This window comes from Mobula birostris, chromosome X (assembly GCF_030028105.1).
Source record: "Mobula birostris isolate sMobBir1 chromosome X, sMobBir1.hap1, whole genome shotgun sequence".
NCBI classification, from domain to species: domain Eukaryota; kingdom Metazoa; phylum Chordata; class Chondrichthyes; order Myliobatiformes; family Myliobatidae; genus Mobula; species Mobula birostris.
Genome location: NC_092402.1, coordinates 50,732,119 through 50,757,167, shown reverse-complemented (window position 1 = coordinate 50,757,167; position 25,049 = coordinate 50,732,119). Strand labels below are relative to the sequence as shown.

The following is a 25,049-nucleotide window of genomic DNA, read 5'->3' as shown; positions in this document are numbered from 1 at the left end:
TAATATTGATTGGCACCTGATTAGTTCCAAGGGTTTAGATGGGGCAGAGTTTAAGTGTGTCCAGGACAGATTCCTGTCACAGTATGTGGACAGGCCAACCGGGGGAATGCCATACTAGATCTAGTATTAGGTAATGAACTGGGTCAGGTCACAGATCTCTCAGCGGGTGAGCATCTGTGGGACAGTGACCACCGCTCCCTGGCCTTTAGCATTATCATGGAAAAGGATAGAATCAGAGACCACAGGAAAATTTTTAATTGGGGAAAGGCAAATTATGAGGCTATAAGGCTAGAACTTGCGGGTGTGAATTGGGATGATGTTTTTGCAGAGAAATGTACTATGGACATGTGGTCGATGTTTAGAGATCTCTTGCGAGATGTTAGGGATAAATTTGTCCCGGTGAGGAAGATAAAGAATGGTAGGGTGAAGGAACCCTGGGTGACAAGTGAGGTGGAAAATCTAGTCAGGTGGAAGAAGGCAGCATACATGAGGTTTAGGAAGCAAGGATCAGATGGGTCTATTGAGGAATATAGGGAAGCAAGAAAGGAGCTTAAGAAGGGGCTGAGAAGAGCAAGAAGGGGGCATGAGAAGGCCTTGGTGAGTAGGGTAAAGGAAAACCCCAAGGCATTCTTCAATTATGTGAAGAAAAAAAGGATGACAGGAGTGAAGGTAGGACCGATTAGAGATAAAGGTGGGAAGATGTGCCTGGAGGCTGTGGAAGTGAGCGAGGTCCTCAATGAATACTTCTCTTCAGTATTCACCAATGAGAGGGAACTTGATGATGGTGAGGACAATGTGAGTGAGGTTGATGTTCTGGAGCATGTTGATATTAAGGGAGAGGAGGTATTGGAGTTGTTAAAATACATTAGGACAGATAAGTCCCCGGAGCCTGAGGGAATATTCCCCAGGCTGCTCCATGAGGCGAGAGAGGAGTTTGCTGAGCCTCCAGCTAGGATCTTTATGTCCTCGTTGTCCATGGGAATGGTACCGGAGGATTGGAGGGAGGCGAATGTTGTCCCCTTGTTCAAAAAAGGTAGTAGGGATAGTCTGGGTAATTATAGACCAGTGAGCCTTACGTCTGTGGTGGGAAAGCTGTTGGAAAAGATTCTCAGAGATAGGATCTATAGGCATTTAGAGAATCATGGTCTGATCAGGGACAGTCAGCATGGCTTTGTGAAGGGCAGATCGTGTCTAACAAGCCTGATAGAGTTCTTTGAGGAGCTGACCAGGCATATAGATGAGGGTAGTGCAGTGGATGTGATCTATATGGATTTTGGTAAGGCATTTGACAAGGTTCCACATGGTAGGCTTATTCAGAAAGTTAGAAGGCGTGGGATCCAGGGAAGTTTGGCCAGGTGGATTCAGAATTGGCTTGCCTGAAGAAGGCAGAGGGTGGTGGTGGAGGGAGTACATTCAGATTGGAAGATTGTGACTAGTGGTGTCCCACAAGGATCTGTTCTGGGACCTCTACTTTTCGTGATTTTTATTAACGACCTGGATGTGGGGGTAGAAGGGTGGATTGGCAAGTTTGCAGACGACACAAAGGTTGGTGGTGTTGTAGATAGTGTAGAGGATTGTCAAAGATTGCAGAAAGACATTGATAGGATGCAGAAGTGGGCTGAGAAGTGGCAGATGGAGTTCAACCCGGAGAAGTGTGAGGTGGTACACTTTGGAAGGACAAACTCCAAGGCAGAGTACAAAGTAAATGGCAGGATATTTGGTAGTGCGGAGGAGCGGAGGGATCTGGGGGTACATGTCCACAGATTCCTGAAAGTTGCCTCACAGGTGGATTGGCTAGTTAAGAAAGCTTATGGGGTGTTAGCTTTCATAAGTCGAGGGATAGAGTTTAAGAGTCGCGATGTAATGATGCAGCTCTATAAAACTCAGGTTAGGCCACACTTGGAGTACTGTATCCAGTTCTGGTCGCCTCACTATAGTAAGGATGTGGAAGTATTGGAAAGGGTACAGAGGAGATTTACCAGGATGTTGCCTGGTTTAGAAAGTATGCATTATGATCAGAGATTAAGGGAGCTAGGGCTTTACTCTTTGGAGAGAAGGAGGATGAGAGGAGACATGATAGAGGTGTACAAGATAATAAGAGGAATAGATGGAGTGGATAGCCAGCGCCTCTTCCCCAGGGCACCACTGCTCAATACAAGAGGACATGGCTTTAAGGTAAGGGGTGGGAAGTTCAAGGGGGATATTAGAGGAAGGTTTTTTACTCAGAGAGTGGTTGGTGCGTGGAATGCACTGCCTGACTCAGTGGTGGAGGCAGATACACTAGTGAAATTTAAGGGACTACTAGACAGGTATATGGAGGAATTTAAGGTGGGGGCTTATATGGGAGGCAGGGTTTGAGGGTCGGCACAACATTGTGGGCCGAAGGGCCTGTACTGTGCTGTACTATTCTATGTCTATGTCTATGTCTATAAATGACCTGGCCAAGAATTTTGATAACAATGTCATCAATGATTTAGTAGTGCTCGACTTCTCCAAAGCATTTGATGTTATTCCCCACAAAAGGTTACTCAGGAAGCTCGACTTCTACGGTGTTCGCTCCAATACTAAAAGATGGATTTCCAGCTTCTTGACAAAACGTCTTCAATGTGTGTGTGTGAATGGAAAAAGTTCTAAATGGTGTCTGGTGTTAAGTGGTACACCCCAGGGCACAGTGCTGAGCCCACATTTGTTTTTACTTTACATTAATGACATCCATGAAAAAGTCACAAGCACAACCAGACTTTTTGCTGATAATTGTTTGATATACCGGCCAATTAAGTCTACTGATGATGAAGATGCTCTCCAAAAAGATCTTGATAGTATGGTTGAGTGGTCTCAACAATGGGGCATGCAATTCAATCCTTCCAAATGTGAAACCATGCGTGTCACCAGGAAGAGAAAACCAGGTAAAACATCATATAAAATCCTGGGTGTCACCCTTGAAGAAAGCAAACAGATCAAGTGTCTTGGTATCAAAACCCAGAATGATCTACGCTGGAAGAGTCAGATGCATCATGCAAGAGTCCTAAACTTTTTGAGACGCGATTTTCATCATTGTTCAGCTTCAGTTAGGGAGAAGTTGTACCTCACCATCGTTAGGCCACATTTGGAACATGCAGTTGCTGCATGGGACCCATACACAAACAAAAACACCACTTCCATCAAGCGAGTCCAAAGACAGGCAGCCCGATTTGTCACAAATACCTATGAGAGAGAAGCGAGTGTTACCCAATTTTTAAATTCATTAAAGTGGAACTCTCTCCAAGATAGATGTGAAGCACACCGCCTGACCTGTTTTTACAAAATGTTAAATGGTCAGCTCGACATAGACTACCAGTCCCACATCAAACCCAAACCTATTAGGAGCAGACGAGGGCACTCAACTCAGTTTGAAATACTAACTACCAAGTCAGATGTGTACAGCAATTCACTTTTCCCCCGCACAACTAAAGCATGGAATAATCTTAATCCTAACACAGTCACACAACCAAACTCAATTAAATTTAAGGCAGCTTTTCTTCTTCAAAAATCTCCTTCTTAAGCCCACCCTTCGCCACCTCCAGTTTAAATTCCATGCGGAACATTTTAGAGGATCAAGGATCAAGAATCAAGAACCAAGAATGGGAAGGTCTAAAATTTGGGATTTAAAAAAAAAAGTAAAGGCTGGGAGATCGTTTCACTGAACACCTATGCTCTGTCCGCCAGAGAAAGCAGGATCTCCCAGTGGCCACACATTTTAGTTCCACGTTCTATTCCCATTCTGATATGTCTATCCACGGCCTCCTCTACTGTGAAGATGAAGCCACACTCAGGTTGGAGGAACAACACCTTATATTCCATCTGGGTAGCCTCCAACCTGATGGCATGAACATCGACTTCTCTAACTTCCGCTAATGCCCCACCTCCACTTTGTACCCCATCCGTTATTTATTTATTTACTATTTTTTTATTTTTTCCCTTTCTTTTTCTCTCTTTTCTCTCCCTCTGTCCTTTTCACTATAACTCCTTGCCTGCTCACCATCTTCCTCTGGGCTCCCCTCCCCCTTTCTTTCTCCCTAGGCTTCCCTTTCCATGATCCTCTCCCTTCTCCAGCCTTGTATCCCTTTTGTCAATCAACTTTCCAGCTCTTAGCCTCATCCCTCCCCCTCCTGTCTTCTCCTATCATTTCGGATCTCCTCCTCCCCCTCCCACTTTCAGATCTCTAAGTATCTCTTCTTTCAGTTCGTCCTGACAAAGGGTCTCAGCCTGAAATGTCAACTGTACCTCTTCCTAGAGATGCTGCCTGGCCTGCTACGTTCCACCAGCATTTTGGGTGTGTTCCAAAGGATGTGTTAGGACAGATTTTAGTGTTATGCGAGGACTGACTTTCTCAAACAAGTCAAAATTTTGGATTCGCCGATGTTATGGTCATTAATGTTCATTGCTCGGCAACTAACATTCTTAACCTCTGGGCGCATTTTTAGCTATAGAAAGTGGTTCCTGGGACCATAAAATCGCGTCAGACGTGGAAAGTGCAGGATTTGTCGGGATATCTTGTGGGATGCCATTCTGGGGCGGGGCGTGAATGTGGGGTGTAAAATCGCCAGAAAAGCTTAACCATCCTTTCCTTTTCCTTAATGCCTACGTGTTGATTTGTTTTGTATACTTCTGCAAGGGAGGTATGTGAGAGAATTACTGAACACAGCCATGTGAGGAAGCTGAAATAACTGCTATATTTGTAACAGGGGAGGTTGCAAACAATATAGTCTGTGAGCCAGGACCCCAAATTTGGGCCACCGATACCATCTGGGGAGAATAATTCTTGTAGTGATTTTTGACAAGGTATGCACCCCTAGTGCTAGAAAATATGTGATAGCATTGCAGCGGTGGTAGCTTTCTGTGTGTTATCACTCGACTTATAACCCCATGCCAAAACACACTTCTCGAAACTATACATAGCACAGAATAAAGCATTCTACTTCAAACTGATGGTTCTCTTTTACTATTGACACTTTGTCTTTGAAAATCGGTGGGAATATAGCTCAGACTATATGTTTTTCAGAAAAGTTGTTAAAATTAGCATCTCTACAAATGTTACTGGCACTGACAACACAGTGACATTACACAAGATGTACTTCTGTTTTCATGTTCTGTTTCACGTTTATATCTTGTGTATCACCATTTATACATACATTTATATCACCTCTGCAGCAGGTGCTTTTTTCACCAGCAAAGTTAATGTGATTTTTTTCTGTTTCAGGTACTGTGGTGGTGGGATAGTCCTGCACAACAGAGGAGAGATAAGAGTAGAGTAGATTTAGATCTGGAGTAGTTGAATCATATTGCTTCAGAATGGAGAGCCATAAGCACAAAGAATCTGTTAAGAAGGAGTGTATCATACACCAGAAAACATCAAAAGAAGATGATGACTGTTTAGTTATGATGACTATGAATCCTGGAAAAGATTACTTGAAGCAGCCAAACTGAGAAACTATGCCCCTATTTTAGACGTTGCTAAAGAACTTGAAGAAAAAGAAGTCCCAAGAATCTACTATCACCAAAGATGCCGAAGTCTCTTCACCATGAAGAGAGACTTAGAGACTTTGAAAAGGAAAGCCAAGGAAAGCATTACTGATGAAGCTGGTGAGAATACCTGTACATCAAAAAGGCCAAATAGGAGATCTTCATCAGAAGCAGGGGTGTGTGATCAAATCTGCATTTTTTTGTAATAAGGTGAAATTTCTGAAAGGCCCCAAGTCATGTGAAAAGCTTACACAAGCTGGGGTAACATTTTCTGCTGTACTGATGTTAATATGGAATATATACAAAAAGTGATTACTTATTTGAATTCCTGAATAAATTCTCTACAAATCCGTGTGATTATATGTGTCCTAGGGTCTTTTATTGACTTTTCAAAAATAAACAGCAGACAAATATTTTTCTAAAAATGAAATGATTCACTTTACTGAAATTGGGCACTGTACTGCCAGTCCACCAATGACATAGTTTCCAATGTAGAATTTTATAACAACATTTGATGAAAAGTGCTTGAACTCAGCTATCATTGTGACAAATTTCAATGTTGAGGGATTACTGATGACTAGGTTGAATATATATGTTGTACTTTACATTGGCCACTTTTCAGAGATGCTTATTTTAGGGTAGTGATATAAAATGCATGATAGCACACACAAAGCTACCACTGGTGCAATGCTATCACATATTTTCTAACTCTGGAGATGTATACCTTGCCAAAAATCACTATGAGCATTATTCCCCTCAGATGGTACTGACCAAACCTACTGCCTCACGGACTACTAGGGGTGTATACCTTGCCAAAAATCACTTTAAGAATTATTCCCCCCAGATGGTACCAGTGGCCCAAATTTGGGGTCCTGGCTCATGGACTAAGGTACAGAAGCCTGAAGTCCCTCACCACTAGGTTCAGGATCAGCTACTCCCCTTCAACTCTTCAGTTCTTGAACCAACCAGCAAAACTCCAATCACTATGTCAGTACTGCAACACTAAAAGACTCTTTGCACTTCAATAGAATTTGCTTTTTTAAAAAATTCCTATTGTGTTCTTGCTTGTTTAAAAAAAGTATACAATTTGTTTTTTTCCCCTCTCTTGTGAATGCTGCTATGTGCCTGTGATGTTTCTGCAAGTATTTTCTTTTCCATTACACCTTCTGCATATGACAATAAACTGGAATATTACAACCCTTAGGACCATTATATTGTGTTGTTTTTTTAAAAAAATCTGCTCTAACATCAATCTAACCATTCCTTCCCACGCAGCTCTCCATTTTTCTTTCATCTAAGTGCCTATAAGTCTCTTAAATATCCTTAATGTAACTGCCTTTACCACCAACCCTAGCAGTTCATTTTGGGTATCCACCACTCTCTGTGATTTTTCTTTAAAAAAAACCTCTGATATCCCCCATATAACTTCCTCCAATCACCTCAAAATTGTGTTGTCTTGTATTAGCCATTTCCACCCTGGGATAAAGGTGCTGGCTGTCCACTTGATCTATATCTCTTATCATCTTGTATAGTTCTATCACCTTTGCTCCAAAGAGAAAAGCCCTAGTTTGCTCAACCTTTCCTCATAAGACATGTCCTCTAATCCTGGTAAATCTCCTTTGCACCCTCCCCAAAGTTTCCACATCCTTCCTACAATGAGGTGTCCAGAACTGACTGCAATATTCCAAGTGTGGTCTAACCTGAGTTTTGTAGAGTTACAACATTACCTCACAGCCCTGAACTCAATCCTCCAACTAGTGAAGGCCAACACACCACACGCCTTCTTAACCACCCTATCAATTTACACAGCAATTTTGAGGGACCTATGGACGTGGACCCCAAGATCCCTCCATTCCTCCATACTGCTAAGAATCCTGCTATTAACCTAAACATGAGATCCTGCAGATGCTGAAAATGTTGAGCAACACGCACAAAATGCTGGAGGAACTCAGCAAGTCAGGCAGCATCCATGGAGAGGAGTAAACAGTTGATGTTTCAGGCCAAGCCCCATTATCAAGACTGGAAAGGAAGGAGGCAGAAGCCACAATAAGAAGTTAGAGAGGGGAAGAAGTGCAAGCTGGCAGATGATGGGTAAAACCAGGTGAGGATTACCTAAAATTTCCAGTAATCTTTCCCCTTCAGCCCGTAGATTGATTGCATTTCTTACTTTAATGGCGAAAAGATGTATTTTACAACATTGGAAGGAGATTAATGCTCCAACTACATTCTTTTGGTTTTCCCAGACGATACTATGTTTAAATCTGGAGAAAATTAGAAGTAATCTTTATGATTCTTCAGTTAAATTTGAACAGACCTGGAGATCTTTTATTCAACATTTTCATTTATTGTAACTTTTTTTCTTTCTCTGGCCATATCTACGTTCCCTTCTTGCTTTTTAACTGTTTTTAATGGAGGTCGGGTTTGAGGACGTGATTGTTTTAAGTTGTTTAACTCTACTTGATACCTAGTTAGCCCATTGCTTTGCTTTGCTTTTTAGTTTAGTTGCATGGTGGGTTTTTTTTTGGTTTTTTTTTCCTTTTCCTTATTGACATGTTTGAAAATTAGTATACTATTATAGTACCTGGTTATTTTATATCTAAACTGCACTGTTTGTACTAACTTTTTTTTGTGTATTAATATCTCTTGTAAAGTTATATTGCAACTGTGTATCAGTGCCTATATGGTTTACCTTTTGTATACTAATTCAATAAAAAGATTTAAAAAGAAAGAAAGAAAACCAGGTGAGGAGGAATGAATTGAGAAGCTGACAGGGGATAGGCAGAAGAGGTAAGGAGCTCAAGAAGGGGAACCTAATTGGAGAAGACAGTGGACCATGGAACAAATGCAGTATTTGAATTTAAGAAAGTAAAGAGAACACTTACAAGGGAAATCAAGAGGGCATGAGGTTGCACTTGCCGACAAGGTGAAGGAGAATCCCAAGGGTTTCTACAGATATACTAAGAGCAAAAGGATAGAAAGGAACAAAATTGGCCCTCTTGAAGATCAGCATAGTCATCTATGCATCGAGATGGAGGAGATCTTATATGGAATTTTTTGGATCGCAATTTATTTTTGAGACAGACACAGAATCTATAGAACTGAGGCAAAACAGTAGTGAGTTTGTGGACCGTATACACATTGCAAAGGAGGAGGTGCTTGTTATCTTGATGGTGGACAAATCCCCAGGGCCTGGCAGGCTATTTCTTCAGACCCTGTGGGACACTAGTGCAGAGCTTGCAGAGGCTCTAGCAGAGATACTTAAAACATCCTTAGCCATGGGTGGGGTGCCAGAGGACTGGAGGATAGTTAATGGTGTTCCATTGTTTAAGAAGGGCTCTAAGAATAAGCCAGAAAATTATAGGCTGGTGAGTCTGACATCAATAGTGGGAAAGTTACTGGATGGTATTCTGAGGGACCGGATATATATATGTATTTGGATAGACAGGGACTGATTAGGGATAGTCAACATGGTTTTGTGTGTGGTAGGTTTTACAAGGAGGTTGCCAGGAAAGTTGATGAAGAAAAGATAGTGGATGCTGTCTACATGGAGTTTAGCAAGGCCTTTGTCAAGTAGTTTCAGTCACTTAGCATTCAGGATGAGGTAGTAAATTGGATTGGACATTGGTTCCACGGGAAAAGCCAGTGAGTGGTAGTAGATGGATGCCTCTCTGACTGGAGGCCTGTGACAATGGTGTGATGCAGGGATCAGTGCTGGGTCCATTGTTGTTTGTCATTTGTATCAATGATCTGGATGATAATGTAGTAAACTGGATCAGCAAATTTGCTGGTGGCACTGAGATGGGGGTTGTATATACCCATATAACCATATAACAATTACAGCACGGAAACAGGCCATCTCGGCCCTTCTAGTCCATGCCGAACTCTTACTCTCACCTAGTCCCACCGACCTGCACTCAGCCCATAACCCTCCATTCCTTTCCTGTCCATATATCTATCCAATTTAACTTTAAATGAGAACATCGAACCAGCCTCAACCACTTCTGCTGGAAGCTCATTCCACACAGCCACCATTCTCTGAGTAAAGAAGTTCCCCCTCATGTTACCCCTAAGCTTTTGCCCTTTAACTCTCAACTCATGTCCTCTTGTTTGAATCTCCCCCACTCTCAATGGAAAAAGCCTATCCACGTCAACTCTATCTATCCCCCTCATAATTTTAAATACCTCTATCCAGTCCCCCCTCTACCTTCTACGCTCCAAAGAATAAAGACCCAACTTGTTCAACCTTTCTCTGTAACTTAGGAGATGAAACCCAGGAAACATTTTAGTAAACCTTCTCTGTACTCTCTCTATTTTGTTGACATCTTTCCTATAATTCGGTGATCAGAATTGTACACAATACTCCAGATTTGGTCTTACCAATGCCTTATACAAATTCAACATTACATCCCAATTGCTATACTCAATGCTCTGATTTATAAAGGCCAGCATACCAAAAGCTTTCTTCACCACCCTATCCACATGAGATTCCACCTTCAATGCACCATTATTCCTAGATCCCTCTGTTCTACTGCATTCTTCAATGCCCTACCATTTACCATGTATGTCCTATTTTGATTAGTCCTACCAAAATGTAGCACCTCACATTTATCAGCATTAAACTCCATCTGCCATCTTTCAGCCCACTCTTCTAACTGGCCTAAATCTCTCTGCAAGCTTTGAAAACCTACTTCATTATCCACAACTCCACATATCTTAGTATCATCTGCATACTTACTAATCCAATTTACCACCCCATCATCCAGATCATTAATGTATATGACAAACAACATTGGACCCAGTACAGATCCCTGAGGCACACCACTAGTCACCGGTCTCCAATCTGACACACAGTTATCCACCACTACTCTCTGACATCTGCCACCTAGCCACTGCTAAATCCATTTTACTACTTCAATATTAATACCTAACAATTGAACCTTCCTAACTAACCTTCCATGTGGGACCTTGTCAAAGGCCTTACTGAAGTCCATATAGACAACATCCACCGTTTTATCCTCGTCAACTTTCCCAGTAACCTCATCAAAAAATTCAATAAGATTTGTCAAACATGACCTTCCATGCACAAATCCATGTTGACTGTTCCTAATCAGACCCTGTCTATCCAGATAATTATATATACCATCTCTAAGAAAACCTTCCAGCAATTTACCCACCACTGACGTCAAACTCACAGGCTGATAATTGCTAGGTTTACTCTTAGAACCCTTTTTAAACAACGGAACAACATGAGCAATACGCCAATCCTCCAGCACCATCCTCGTTTCTAATGACATTTGAAATATTTCTGTCAGAGCCCCTGCTATTTCCACACTAACTTCCCTCAAGGTCCTAGGGAATATCTTGTCAGGACCCGGAGATATATTCACTTCTATATTCCTTAAAAGCGCCAGTACTTCCTCTTCTTTAATCATCATAGTTTCCATAACTACCCTACTTGTTTCCCTTACCTTACACAATTCAATATCCTTCCGAATACTGAAGAAAAGAAATTGTTCTAAATCTCCCCCATCTCTTTTGGCTCTGCACATAGCCGTCCACTCTGATTCTCTAAGGGACCAATTTTATCCCTCACTATCCTTTTGCTATTAATATAACTGTAGAAACCCTTCGGATTTATTTTCACCTTACTTGCCAAAGCAGCCTTGTATCTTCTTTTAGCTTTTCTAATTTCTTTCTTGAGCTACTTTTTACATTCTTTATATTCCTCGAGCACCTCATTTACTCCAAGCTGCCTATATTTATTGTAGATCTCTCTCTTTTTCTGAACCAAGTTTCCAATATCCCTTGAAAACTATGGCTCTCTCAAACTTTTAACCTTTCCTTTCAACCTAACAGGAACATAAAGATTCTGTACCCTCAAAATTTCACCTTTAAATGACCTCCATTTCTCTATTACATCTTTCCCATAAAACAAATTTTTCCAATCCACTCCTTCTAAATCCTTTCACATCTCCTCAAAGTTGGCCTTTCTCCAATCAAAAATCTCAACCCTGGGTCCAGTCCTATCCATAGTGGAAAGTGAGGAAGACTATCAAAGATTGCAGCAGGATCCGGACTAGCTGGGAAGATGGACTGAAAAATTGCACGTGGAATTTAATACAGACAAGTGTGAGATGTTGCACTTTGGGAGGACAAGCCTGCACAGGACTTACACAGTAGATGGTAATACACTGAGGCCACTGGGAGATCCTGCCTTTTGTGGTGGATGGACCAAAGGTGCTTAACAAAGTGGTCCTCCCAATCTACATCAGGTGTCACTGCACTGGGAGCACCAGGTACAGTTGATGATCCTGAAAGACTCGCATGAAGTGTTGCCTCACCTGGGAGGATTGTCTGGGGTCCTGAATAGTGAGGGAGGAGGTGTGGGGGTAGGTATAGTACTTATCATGCTTGCAGTGGTAAGTGCCAGGAGAGAGATCAGTGGGGAGGAACAAGTAAGTGGACAAGGGAGTCAAGTAGAGAGCGAACCATTAACCCTGTATTCTGCCTTCAAGGTCATAATGAGGTAGATTGAGGTCAAGAATCTAGCTTGTCATACTTGGGAACCATTTAATAGTCTTATTACAGTGGGGTAGAAGCTGTCCTTGAGCCTGAAAGATCCTCAGTTCCTCAGCAAGACTGACCTGTGGACATCCACCATATCTCAGCCCCTCATGACTTTATACATCTTATAATACCATAAAATACAGATGAATAATTAGGCTATTCAACCCACGGACTTGGCCTCCTCTACCCTCTGTGGCTACAAATCCCATGGATTCACCACAATCTGGCTAAATAAATTCCTCCTCATCTCAGTTCTAAAGGGACATTCCTTTATTCTGAGGCTGTGCCCTCAGATCTTACTGATTGAAACATCCTCTCCAGATCACATTCAACTCTTGGTCTTCCTATCTCCAAGGGATGAAGTCCTAATATGCCCAACCTCTTCCTACAATTTGATTCTTGGCCATATTCTTGTAAATCTCATCATATTCCATGAGTGTGATGTTGGTGTGATCTAGCCCACAGCCATTTTTAACCCCTTCTCAATGGATCACTTACCTGAGCGCTCCTGTGTCCTGAACTCTCTTCTAAGTCCTACCTTCACTGAAGAAACTGCAGCAGGTCAAGATGGTGGAGCCACCACCACCCTTGTCTGAAGGGCATTTTAATTATGAGTGGACAACTTCAGTCTCACTCAAAGGCAACGTTCTGCAGTGTGGACAGTTGTGTTCTCATCTGTCTGTAGATAAAACCCATAAGGATTGGCCAGGAGCCAGATTTTAGTTAGACAGGAACCTGAGGGGCAACTCTTTCACCCAGAGGGCTAAATGTATATGGAACAAGCTGCCAGAGGAAGTGGTCAAGGCAAGTGCATTGACAATATTTAAAAAATACTTGGACAGGCATATAGATAGGAAACGTCTAGGGGGCTATGGCTAAAATGCGGGTAGATGGGGCTGGCTTAGATGGGAATTCTATGACATATTTCCTTTCATGTCTTAAAGCACTTTGCATTTTTGAAGCTTAAATGCTGTGGCAGAAATTTGCTAGGATGGAATGATGTTCTTGCAAACCAGATGTAAACTGTTTCATGGCACAGCTGAGGAACATCTGGGAGGGGAAAAGATAAAATCCAGAAGAGAGAGTGGGGGACAAAATGCAGAACTTTTACCAGAGGGAATATAGTGGAATAAATGATGGATGTAATACACTTTTGCATGACATCAGTCTGGCTGCGAATTTCAAAGAGAGTTGCTCAGAAATTATCTTAAAAGCATTGCTCCAGAGTGAGAATTGCAGTGAATAGTTTTCTGCACAGCGGGATCGCGTGAATAGCGATGAGATAATGACCGTATCACCCAAGGGAGTGATGCTGAGGGATAAATATTGCCCAGGAGACCAGGCAGATTTCCATTACTCTCCTGCTTTGGTCAATATCTCTTCAGTGGAGGCATTGGGGGTATCAACACTCTGCCCTGGATGCAGGATGTACGTGCTGAGAACAACGCACCCTTCCCATTTTTTAAATTATTAAATGCAATCGTGAACAATAGCCAGATCAGAAATGCTGATCAAGTCAACTAGTTCCCAAAGAGAACTCTGATAGGCCAATCAGATGGTTCACTGCTGCTCAGTGATAGAACAAACAAAAAATCATGTGTACAATTAAAAAATAGTAGAAATACTGGAGTCATGATGAAGTCTGCTGGAGAGAGACATTTATACACATGCTGTCCTCCATAATTCAAAAAGATTGAAGGATAAGGTTGCAGGGTGACAAAACGTGGCAGGAGCACTTGGAACTAAAAACTAATCCCTACCAGGAGAAAACAGCACCTGTTCTTTCCGCACTGTTCTCCAGCAGTTTAAGGACTAAGTCCAGCCGGAACATAACTCACAAGTGCTCTTGAAAGTCAGGTATTAACCCTACCTACCAACAACCAAGCATTGCCATCCTGGTCCCCTTCATGATAGCTTATGAAGAAGCATGTGACTTCCCTCCCAGAGATGATAGCTGTTTGTGCAGTCGACTCTTGGAGGCTTGGACCCCATCGTCGCAGATGTTTCCAACCACAGCATCTGGAAGGCTGTTCCAAATTCTGATAGCACAGTGAAGGAAGCTTCTATCCAGTGTGTAGGTTCTCGGATCAGACATAGACACAGCATGAGCAGGCATAGATAAACTTGATCGTGTGGTGCGCCATCTCTCGTAAGATGAAGGCAGCATGGCGCGAAGGTCTGCAGGGCTGTGGCTGGTGTGCATTTTGTATAGCACAGTAGCCGCAGCAACCTGTCGTCATGGTGTAAGCTACTGATGGCTAGCTTCTCACGTGGCCTTTTCTGATTGACTTGCCTGTGGTTTGAACTACTGCATATAAATGCAGAAAAAGGCTTTTGTCTGCGTTTAAACACATCAGCAGAATACACCGTGGTTCTGTTTTGTTAAGCTGAAGTTTTTGGTTACTATAGCACAGTAATCCCACAATGTTGTGTCGAAATTTCAACCTACTCTAAGATCAATCCAACCATTCCCTCCTACATATTCCTCCATTTTTCTATCATCCATGTGAAGAGCCTCTTAAATATCCCGAATGTGTCTGCCTCCACCACCCCTGGCTGGGCTTTCCACGCACGCACTGTGTAAATAAAAAGACTTACCTCTGACATCCTGCCGATACTTTTCTCCAATCAACGTATAATTATGACCAGTCGTATCAGCAATTTCTAGCTTGGGGACAAGTCTCTGGCTATCCACTATGCCTCTTTATTATCTTAAAGACCTCCAAGTTACATTTTATCCTCCTTTACTCCAAAGAGAAAAGCTTGAACTCACTCTATAATTCTGTTCTATCTTCAATCATTTTCGAGCAATCTCTTTCAAAATGATTGTGTGCAACTATATATGAACTGTTGAAACACAATGACATAATTGAAAGTTGTGCATCTCGTTGCCAAAGGCTGATTATCCTGCTATGTCCACTTCTCTTTGGAGAAGTAATCCTGTGAGTTTACAACTCTGATTGTTCTGGACTTCACCTTTAGCTTTGCCGGGATACCTCTGAAGCAGTGATATGAGGCACTGTGACCATAAGATCCACAGGAAAACTGCACCACCACAGCAAATTACTGCAATTACAAGCATCCCACCTCTCCCGGAAGTTCCGGGAGTCTCCCGCATATGATTAGTGGCTCCCGGATGCCCGCAAATTATATACAATATCACGGAAAACAATTTTTTTGAGAGCGAGCGAGCGAGAGAAAGCAAGAGAGAGCGCGAGAGCGACCACGAGAGAGCGCGCGCGAGGGAGAGAGCGAGAGAGAGAGCGCGCGCCATGGCAGAGTGTTCCAAAAAAATATAAAACGTACGTCACCCCAGACTACACTAAAGTGTGCCCCTGTCTAATAGAGGTCAAAAATAATACAGTGTTGCTCGCTGCACTGTTTGCAACAGTGACTTTTCTATTGCCCATGGTGGGTTAAAATGTAAAAGACATGTTGAGGTGAGTTTAACAGATGTCATTCGTTCATTAGCATAGCTAACGTTATTTAAACTAGCTGGCTAGCTGCTAAGGAGCTACTCTATTGCAGACATCCCACCTCTCCCGGAAGTCTCCCGCAAATTGATGGTGGTACCTCCCTGATATGAGTTTGTGCAGGGTGGGATGTCTGTGAAGGATCTTGTTCAACAGTGCATGTTAACATCAAAGTCTGCTTCATCCTCAAAAGCTTACAACAAGTGCAATGTTGCAGGGGAGGCAGAAGTTGATGGCAAGCGTAGCATAGTCAAAGGAGAGGAACTGAGGAGCTGAAGTACAGGACCAGGGTAGACGTCAGGGGCTGTGGTACGGGGGAGGGCGGCGACGCGGAGGGGCTGTGGTACGGGGGAGGGCAGTGACGAGGTCTTCATTCTGTATTGCACTCAGTCTTGCTCAGACTGAGCCTTTGACATCCCCAGCGGAGTCGCAGAGATTGTCAGACTTGTGGATCCGACCATTGGTCCTCAACTTCCCGACTTCTGCTTGAACTTTGTGCTTTGATCTTTGATGTCAACTGCAGCGCACTCTGAGAATTGTGGACCCTCGATGTCGAGGCTTCAAACCCCCATACGTAGTGATGTATCGAACCTTGTGCATCCTGCCCACACAGAGTTCAGTTTTGGAGTTTGCCGTCGACTCGCCAATCTGAGATGACGGAGGGGCATCAGCCTTGATAGTCACTGGTTGGCCTGCTCAACATCAACCGTCCTTCGTCACACATCCACCTCACTGGGCCTGACCTTAACACCTTCATATCCCTATCCTGAAACTAACGACCTCTAACTCCACTCTCTGTATCCAAAATCATCCCTGCAAAGCTAAAATCAACTGAAGAAACAACCAAGTCTGTGTCTTGACTGAGAGCACAGCTCACTGCCATCTTGACCAGATATCCAGGCTTTTGAGACAGAGCAGAGGTGTTTCACCAGGTTGATTCCACCTGGCCAAGCCAGCGAGCACTGTGAGGGTCATGTTTTTTGACTTCTCCAGTGCGTTCAACACCATCTGCCCTGCTCTGCTGGGGGAGAAGCTGACAGCGATGCAGGTGGATGCTTCCCTGGTATCATGGATTCTTGATTACCTGACTGGCAGACCACAGTACGTGTGCTTGCAACACTGTGTGTCCGACAGAGTGATCAGCAGCACTGGGGCTCCATGGGGGACTGTCTTATCTCCCTTTCTCTTCACCATTTACACTTCGGACTTCAACTACTGCACAGAGCCTTGTTATCTTCAGAAGTTTTCGGATAACTCTGCCATAGTTGGATGCATCAGCAAGGGAGATGGGGCTGAGTACAGGGCTACAGTAGGAAACTTTGTCACATGGTGTGAGCAGAATTATCTGCAGCTTAATGTGAGAAAAACTAAGGAGCTGGTGGTAGACCTGAGGAGAGCTAAGGTACCGGTGACCCCTGTTTCCGTCCAGGGGGTCAGTGTGGACATGGTGGAGGATTACAAATACCTGGGGATACGAATTGACAATAAACTGGACTGGTCAAAGAACACTGAGGCTGTCTACAAGAAGGGTCAGAGCCGTCTCTATTTCCTGAGGAGACGGAGGTCCTTTAACATCTGCTGGACGATGCTGAGGATGTTCTACGAGTCTGTGGTGGCCAGTGCGATCGTGTTTGCTGTTGTGTGCTGGGGCAGCAGGCTGAGGGTAGCAGACACCAACAGAATCAACAAACTCATTCGTAAGGCCAGTGATGTTGTGGGGATGGAACTGGACTCTCTGACGGTGGTGTCTGAAAAGAGGATGCTGTCCAAGTTGCATGCCATCTTGGACAATGTCTCCCATCCACTACATAATGTACTGGTTGGGCACAGGAGTACATTCAGCCAGAGACTCATTCCACCGAGATGCAGCACAGAGCGTCATAGGAAGTCATTCCTGCCTGTGGCCATCAAACTTTACAACTCCTCCCTTGGAGGGTCAGACACCCTGAGCCAATAGGCTGGTCCTGGACTTATTTCCTGGCATAATTTACATATTACTATTTAACTATTTATGGTTTTATTACTATTTATTATTTATGGTGCAACTGTAATGAAAACCAATTTCCCCCGGGATCAATAAAGTATGACTATGACTATTCCAGAGATGATGGAGTTTGCCTATGAGGAGAGATTGGGTCGCCTGGGACTGTACTCACTGGAAATCAGAAGACTGAGAGGAGATCTGATAGAAACATCAAAGGGGATAGCTAAAATTGAGGCAGAAAAATTATTTGTACTGGTAAGTGAGACTAGAACTAGGCATACATAGCCTCAACATTCCGGGGAATAGATTTAGGATGGAGATGAGGAGAAATGGGTTTTCCCAGAGAGTAGTGAATCTGTGGAATTCTCTGCCCAGGGAAGCAGTTGAGGCTAACCTCATTAAATATATTTAAGATACAGATAGATTTTTGCAGAGATGGGGAATTAATAGTTATGGGGAAAAGACAGGGTGGTGAAGCTGATCTTATTGAATCATGTCAAATCAGCAATGATCTTATTGAACGGAGGAGTAGACTTGACAGGCCAGATGCCCAACTCCTGCTCCTGCCACTGATGTTCTTGTATGTAGAATATAGAGCAGTGGTCCCCAACCACCGGGCCGCAAAGCATGTGCTACCGGGCCATGAGGAAACGATATGATTTGGCGATATGAAACGATATGAGTCAGCTGCACCTTTCCTCATTCCCTGTCACGCACTGTTGAACTTGAACACCACCCCCCCACCACCCCGCCGGCTGATCCGCAAGAATATTGTCAATATTAAACTGGGCCGCGGTGCAAAAAAATTTGGGGACCCCTGATATAGTGCAATAGCTATAGAGAAATTGCAGTGCAGGCATACAATAAGGTCCAAGATCATAACAAGGTACTGTAATTGTGAGATCACGTGTCCATCTCATGGCAGAGCTGGTACAATAATAGGAAGGTTTTGAAAGATGTGGGCCAAACACGGACAATGGGACTAGCTCAGGAGGACAATTTGTTCAGTATGATTTGTTGGGCCAAAGTGCCTCTTTCTGGGCTGTATAACTCTATAAACACACACACTAAATCCATCCTTGGGGTTCCTCATGGAAGTGGTTAGACAGCTGTGAACCCCAGCCACAGGGAAGAGAAGGATAACCATCAGAGAGGGAGGTGTCGATGTTCGCCAGGTGGGTTTAGAGCTGGACACAGCCCAAACTGCTTACCAAAGCATCCACATCGGACTGAGTGGTGGAAAGCAAAATACTGGCAAAGCAAAAATAAGAATCAAATCAAGTTTAAATGTTATTATTGGGAATCATACACATTAAACAGCAGATCAAATTTCTTTGTATGGAGAGCATAACAATCAGTTGAACACAAGATTGTTGATTAATAAATTTTTTTTGTAATTTCTTACACATCTATCCAAGCATGTTACAATAAGAGGAACAAAAGTGATATGATGAATAATTGTGTACCACATCCCTGTGAATTTGCACTTAATATCACAGTGAGGGACACAGAGTGTATCAGAGAGTTACAGTGTTGGGGGTGTGTCAGTGTTACAATGAGGGTGTGGGGTGTGTAGGTGTTACAGGTAGGAGTGTGGGGTGTCAGTGGGGTGTGCAGCGTGTACCAGTGAGGGATGTCGGGTGTGTAGGTGTTACAGGTAGGAGTGTGGATTGGGTACAGTGCTGGAAGCTGATAAGGGAATTGTTTCGAGCTACAATCCTTCCTCTGGTGGGGAATTTTGGATAGTTCACCTGTGCGCCACAGTTCCTGAGGAGACATTGGATTGTGTAGCGGGAGAGGAAGCTCAAAAGAAGTGACCTGGGACAGTGTGGACACATTCTGTGTGCTACAGTTCCCAAGGAGGCACTGGATTGTGCATAATTAGGTCATTGTCAGAGTGGGGAGTCCAGGCTTTGGTGAGTAGAGGTGAAGGCCATAGGTAGATTATTTTCATTTAATTTTTCTTTCTTTCTTTCTTCATTATTGCACAGTTAGAGCATAGGAAGTGCCAGGCATGATAGCTGAATGCTCCTCTTGCAGGATGTGGGAAGGCCTCTGTCGATTTTATCTGCAAGAAGGGCATCTATCTGCAGCTTCTAACAGACTGTGTTAGGGAACTGGACAAACTGTGGATCATCTGGGAGGCTGAGGGGTTGATGGACAGGACATATAAGGAGGTAGTTGTCATGGTCCAGTCCATGAAGTTCGTATTCCGGTTCACGGTCCGGTCCATAGTTCCTTATTCCAGGGTTTCTGGTTTTCCCCAGTTTCCGGCCATTTGCCGCCACCTTGTGTTGGGATCCGTCTCTTCATGTTCAGTGTTCTGTGTATGAGTCCTGGCCCTACGTCCTGTTCCCAAGGAGGGGTCCCGGCTCTGTGTTATATGTGTGACTCCTGGCCCTACATCCTGTTCCCAAAGAGTGGTCCTGGCTCTGTGTTCTGTGCTTCTGTCTCTTCTAGTCCAAGGCTCTGTGCTCCTGAAGGCCCTCGTCCAGTCGTGCCTAGTCCAGTCCTATCTGAGTCCTGTCCATGTGCCTTTACCTGTCCTTGTGTCTCGCCCTACCCAGGAGATCCTCACCCAAGCCATGTCCAGTCCTGTAGCCTCGTCTTGTCCTCACCTAGTTCTGGAGTCCGAGCCTGAGTCAAATTCCAGGTTCTGGGTCCTTGCCCAGTCTCTGGCTCGGAGTCCATACCCAAGCCTCGAAGTACCCTAGACCCCAAGCCAGTTTCCAAGCCTCGCGCCTCAAGACCCCAAGCCAGTCTCCAAGCCTCCAGCCTCAAGACCCCAAGCCTCCAGTCCTGCAGTCATGTCATGTCCTTGCCTGTTCTGCCGCCCAAGCCCGAAGTTCTGGATCCTTGTCCAGTCTCTGGCTCGGGGTCCAAGCCCAGGCTCCTAGTTCATAGTTCCTTGTCTGGTTTCCCTGTTTCTTGTCCATGTCCTAGCCCAGGTCCTGCTTCCTAGTACTTCAGTGTCTGTGTATTGCATTTGGGTCCATTCCCAACGCCCCCATTGTGACAGTAATTACACCCAAAGTGCAGGACACAGGTAACTGGGTGACCATCAAGAGGGACAAAGGGGATAAGCAGCCAGTACAGAGTACCTCTGTGATCATTCCCCTTAACAACAGGTTTACTGCTTTGGATACTGGTGTGGGGTTTGGCATAGCAAAGGAAAGCCACAGCAGTCAAGTCTCTGGTACTGAGTTTGGCTCCGTGGCTCAGAAGGGAATGGGGAGAAGAGGTGAGCTGTAGTGACAGGGGATTCATTGGTTATGGGAACAGACAGGAGGTTCTGTGGATGAGAGTGAGATTCCCGGATGGTACATTGTCTCCCGGGTGCCAGGGTCTGGGGCATCTCAGATTGAGTCTACGGCATTCTTAAGTGGGAGGGTGAGCAGCTAGAGGTTGTGGTCCATGCCGGTACCAATGACAGAGGTAAGGAAGGTGACGAGGTTCTGTAAAGCGAGTTCAGGTAGTTAGGTGCTAAGTTAAACGACAGGACCGCCAGGGTTGTGATTCCAGAATTGCCACGTGCTCAGCCAAAAATAGGAAGATCATACAGTTTAGCACATAGCTAAGGAGATGGTGAGGGAGGGAGGGCTTCAGATTGTGGAGTGGTTGTGGGGAAAGATGTTATTAAGCCTTTGTTCAAAGTCGGGAATCAAAAGGTTAAGCATGGTAGGACTAAAATTCTCAGTTGTCTATATTTCAATGCAAAGAGTATTGTAGGAAAGGCGGATGAGCTTAGGACATGGATCAGAATTATGATATTCTAGCCATTAGTGAGAGTTGGTTGCAGGAGGGACAGGACTGGCAGCTCAATATTCTGGGGTTCTGTTGTTTTAGACTTGATAAAAGTGGGACAGATTAAAGAGGGAAGGATGACATTACTAGTCAGGACAGACTAGACAGCTCATCTACTGAGGCTTTATGGGTTTAACTGAAGAGTAAGAAAGGCATGACCACGTTTATGGGATTATATTAAAGACCACCCAACAGTCCACGGGATTTCGAGGAGCAAATTTGTAGAGAGATCGCAGACTGTTGCAAGAAAGATAAGGTTGTGATAGTAGGTGATTTTAACTTTCCACATATTGACTGGGATTCCCATACTGTAAAAGGACTAGATGGGATAGAGTTTGACAAATGTGTTCAGAAAAGTTTCCTTAATCAGTACATAGAAGTTCCAACTAGAGAGAATGTGATACGAGATCTCCTGTTAGGGAATGGGGCAGGGAAGGTGACAGAAGTTTGTGTGGGGGGAACACTTCGCATCCAGTGATCACAATGCCATAAGTTTCAAGGTAAATATAGAAAAGGATAGATCTGGTCCGTGGGTTGAGATTGTACATTGGAGAAAAAACAATTTGATGGTATCAAAAAGGATCTGACAAGTGTGGATTGGGATGGTTTGCTTTCTGGCAAAGGTGTACTTGGTAAGTGGGAGGCCTTCAAGAGTGAAATTTTGAGAATACATAGTTTGTATGTGCCTGTCGGAGTAAAAGGCAAGGATAACAGGTTTAGGAAACAACCTTGTTTTTGAAGAGATATTGAGGCCCTGGTTAAGAAAAAGGAGGTGTAGACAGGAAGGAACAAATGAGGTACTTGAGGAGTAAAGGAATTGCAAGAGGACAAATAATAAGGGCTAAAAGAAGACAGGTTGCTCTAGCAGACAAGGTGAAGGAGAATCTCAAGAACTTCTATAGATATATCAAGAGCAAAAGGATTGCAAGGCACAAGATTGGTTCTCTGAAAGATCAGTGTGGTTATTATTCATGGAGCCGAAAGAGATAGGGGAGATCTTAAGTGGATTTTTTGCATCTGTATTTACTCATGAAATGGACACAAAGTCTGTAGAACTGAGGCAAAGCAGCAGCAAGGTCATGGACCCTATACAGATTACACAGGAGGAGGAGTTTGCTGTCTTGAGGCAAATTAGCTGGATAAATCCCCAGGGCCTGAGAAGATGTTCAAGATGGATCCTGTGGGAGGCTAGTGCAGAAATTGCAGGGGCCCTAGCAGAGATATTGAACGCATCCTTAGTTCCAGGTGAAGTACCGGAGGATTGGAGGATAGCTAATGTTGTTTCATTGTTTAAGAAGGGCTCTAAAAATAAGCCAGGAAATTATAGGCCAGTGACCCTGACATTAGTAGTGGGAAAGTTATTGTAAGGTATTCTAAGGGACCGGATATATGAGTATTTGGATAGACATGGACTGATTAGGGATAGTCACCATGGCTTTGTGCATGGTAGGTCATGTTTAACCAATCTTTTGAGTTTTTCGAAGATGTTACCAAGAAAGTTGATGAAGACAAGGCAGTGGATGTTGTCTACATGGACTTTTAGCAAGGTCTTTGACAAGGTCCCACGTGGGAGGTTGGTCAAGAAAATTCAGTCGCTTGGCATTCAGGATGAGAGAGTAAATTGGATTAGACATTGACTTTGCAGGAGAAGCCAGAGAGTGGTAGTAGATGGTTGCCTTTCTGACTGGAGGCCGGTGACTAGTGATGTGCCACAGGGATCAGTGCTGGGTCTGTTGTTGTTTATCATCCAGATCATTGATATTGATGACAATTTGGTAAACTGGATCAGCAAAGTTGCGGATGACATCAAGATTGAGGATGTACTGGACAGTGAGGAAGGCTATCTCAGTTTGCAGCAGGATCTAAACCAGTTGGGAAAAATGAGCTGAGAACTTAATGCAGACAAATGGGAAGTATTGCACTTTGGGAGGACAAACCAACATGGGACTTGCACAGTGAGTGGTAGGGTATTGAGGAGTGTGGTGGAACAGAGGGATCTGGGAATACAGATGAATAATTCTTTGAAAGTGGCATCACAGGTAGATAGGGTCATAAAGAAAGCTTTTAGTAAATTGATTTTATATATCAAAGGATGGAGTACAAGAGTTGGGATGCTATGTTAGAACTTGTATAAGACATTGGTGAGGTCTAATTTGGAGTATTATGTGTAGTTTTGGTCACCTACCTTTAGGAAAGATGTAAATAAGTTTGAAAGGATGTGGAGAAAATTTATGAGGATGTTGTCAGGACTTGAGGATCTGTGTTATAAGGAAAGTTTGAATAGGTTAGGACTTTACTCCCCGGAACATAGGAGAATGAGGGGAGATTTGATAGAAGTAGATAGAATTATGAGGGGTATAGATGCGCTTTTTCCACTGAGATTGGGTGAGACTACAATGAGAGGTCATGGGTTAAGGGTGAAAGGTGAAATGTTTAAGGGGAACATGAGGGGGAATTTCATCACTGAGAGGGTGTGAGAGTGTGGAACAAGCTGCCAGCACAAGTGGTGGATCTAGGTTCAATTTCAACATTTAAGAGAAATTTGGATGGATGCATGGATGGGAGGGGCTTGGAAGGCTATGGTCCAGGTCTGGGTTGATGGACTAGGCAGATTACCAGTTTGGCATGGACTAGATGGGCCAAAGGGTCTGTTTCTGTGCTGTACCTCAGGTGTGAATGTTTGGAGAAATCCAGAAGAGACCATGGTGGGTGTTAGTATTTTGTGATCCTGTAATACAATTCCTCAGTCATTATCAGGGGCAGACCCTCCCACGTCCACACCAGGGTTTTGGAGTAACAACAACTCAACAGAGGGTATGCTGCATCTTTGAAACAAGTATTGCTGGAGTTCAGTTGGAGAAATATGAAAATCTATCCAAAGTATATAGCTACAATACTCTACTTGTGAGAGACGGCTCGAAGACACTCTGTTTGTTTTTGAACCTCATTTCCGTGTTTGTTGACTGTAAATTATTAAGAACTGATGTCGATGAGAAGTCGGTCCTCAAACAGAGCAATGCACAGCATGACTCCAGCTCCCAGCAGGAAGCCCAGGTTCTGTCTGACAAAATGTGTGAGATAACTGTATTGACTTGTTTTCGATTGTCCATGCAGTATTTCAGGAAGCTGAAAGAAAGATGGAGTGATTATCAGCTGAGGCACAATCTACACCCTGCGGGGGTCACAAAGGAATGGGGGGAGTCACAAACTATGGGAGCAAAATTGGGCAATTTGGCCTATCAAGTTTCCTCTGCCACTCAATCATGGCTGATTTGAATGTGTCATCATGAACGGAATTTGAACCTGTGCGGGGAGTCCCCACTGGATTTTGAGCCCAACACACTAATCACTATGCCACATTGACAGACTCAACAGGTCATCCAATCAAGACAGCCCACAAACAAGTCATCGACCTGAAACGTTCATCCGGTTTCTCCCCCTCATGGAGGCTGCTTGACCTGTCGAGTATTCCCTGCGATCCTTGTTTTTGTTCTGGATTTCTAGCATCTGCAGTAGTTTCCATGCACAGGCAGTCCTGGGTTATGCAAGGATTTTGTTGCTGAGGTCGCTTGTAAACCGATATCTCTGCAAGTCCACCACTCTTCCACCTATCACCTCCCAGCCCCTGACATCATCCCCATTCCCCATCTCCCTGTCACCCTACTCCATCTCCATCACTTGGATCCACCTATCACCTCCCAGCCCCTGACATCATTCTC

General features: G+C 43.9%; 1 protein-coding gene across 2 annotated transcripts in view; it reads right to left on the bottom strand.

Annotated features, from left to right (window-relative positions):
• Positions 1-18,829: 18,829 nt before the first annotated feature.
• Positions 18,830-25,049, bottom strand: part of LOC140191643 (zinc transporter ZIP10-like) — a 48,285-nt gene continuing 42,065 nt past the window's right edge. For both annotated transcript variants that reach the window (XM_072249232.1, XM_072249233.1), the window contains one exon: positions 18,830-24,456. In XM_072249232.1, the coding sequence (XP_072105333.1) occupies positions 24,304-24,456 (153 nt within the window). In that variant the 3' untranslated portion in view covers positions 18,830-24,303. The remainder of the gene's footprint in view (positions 24,457-25,049) is intronic.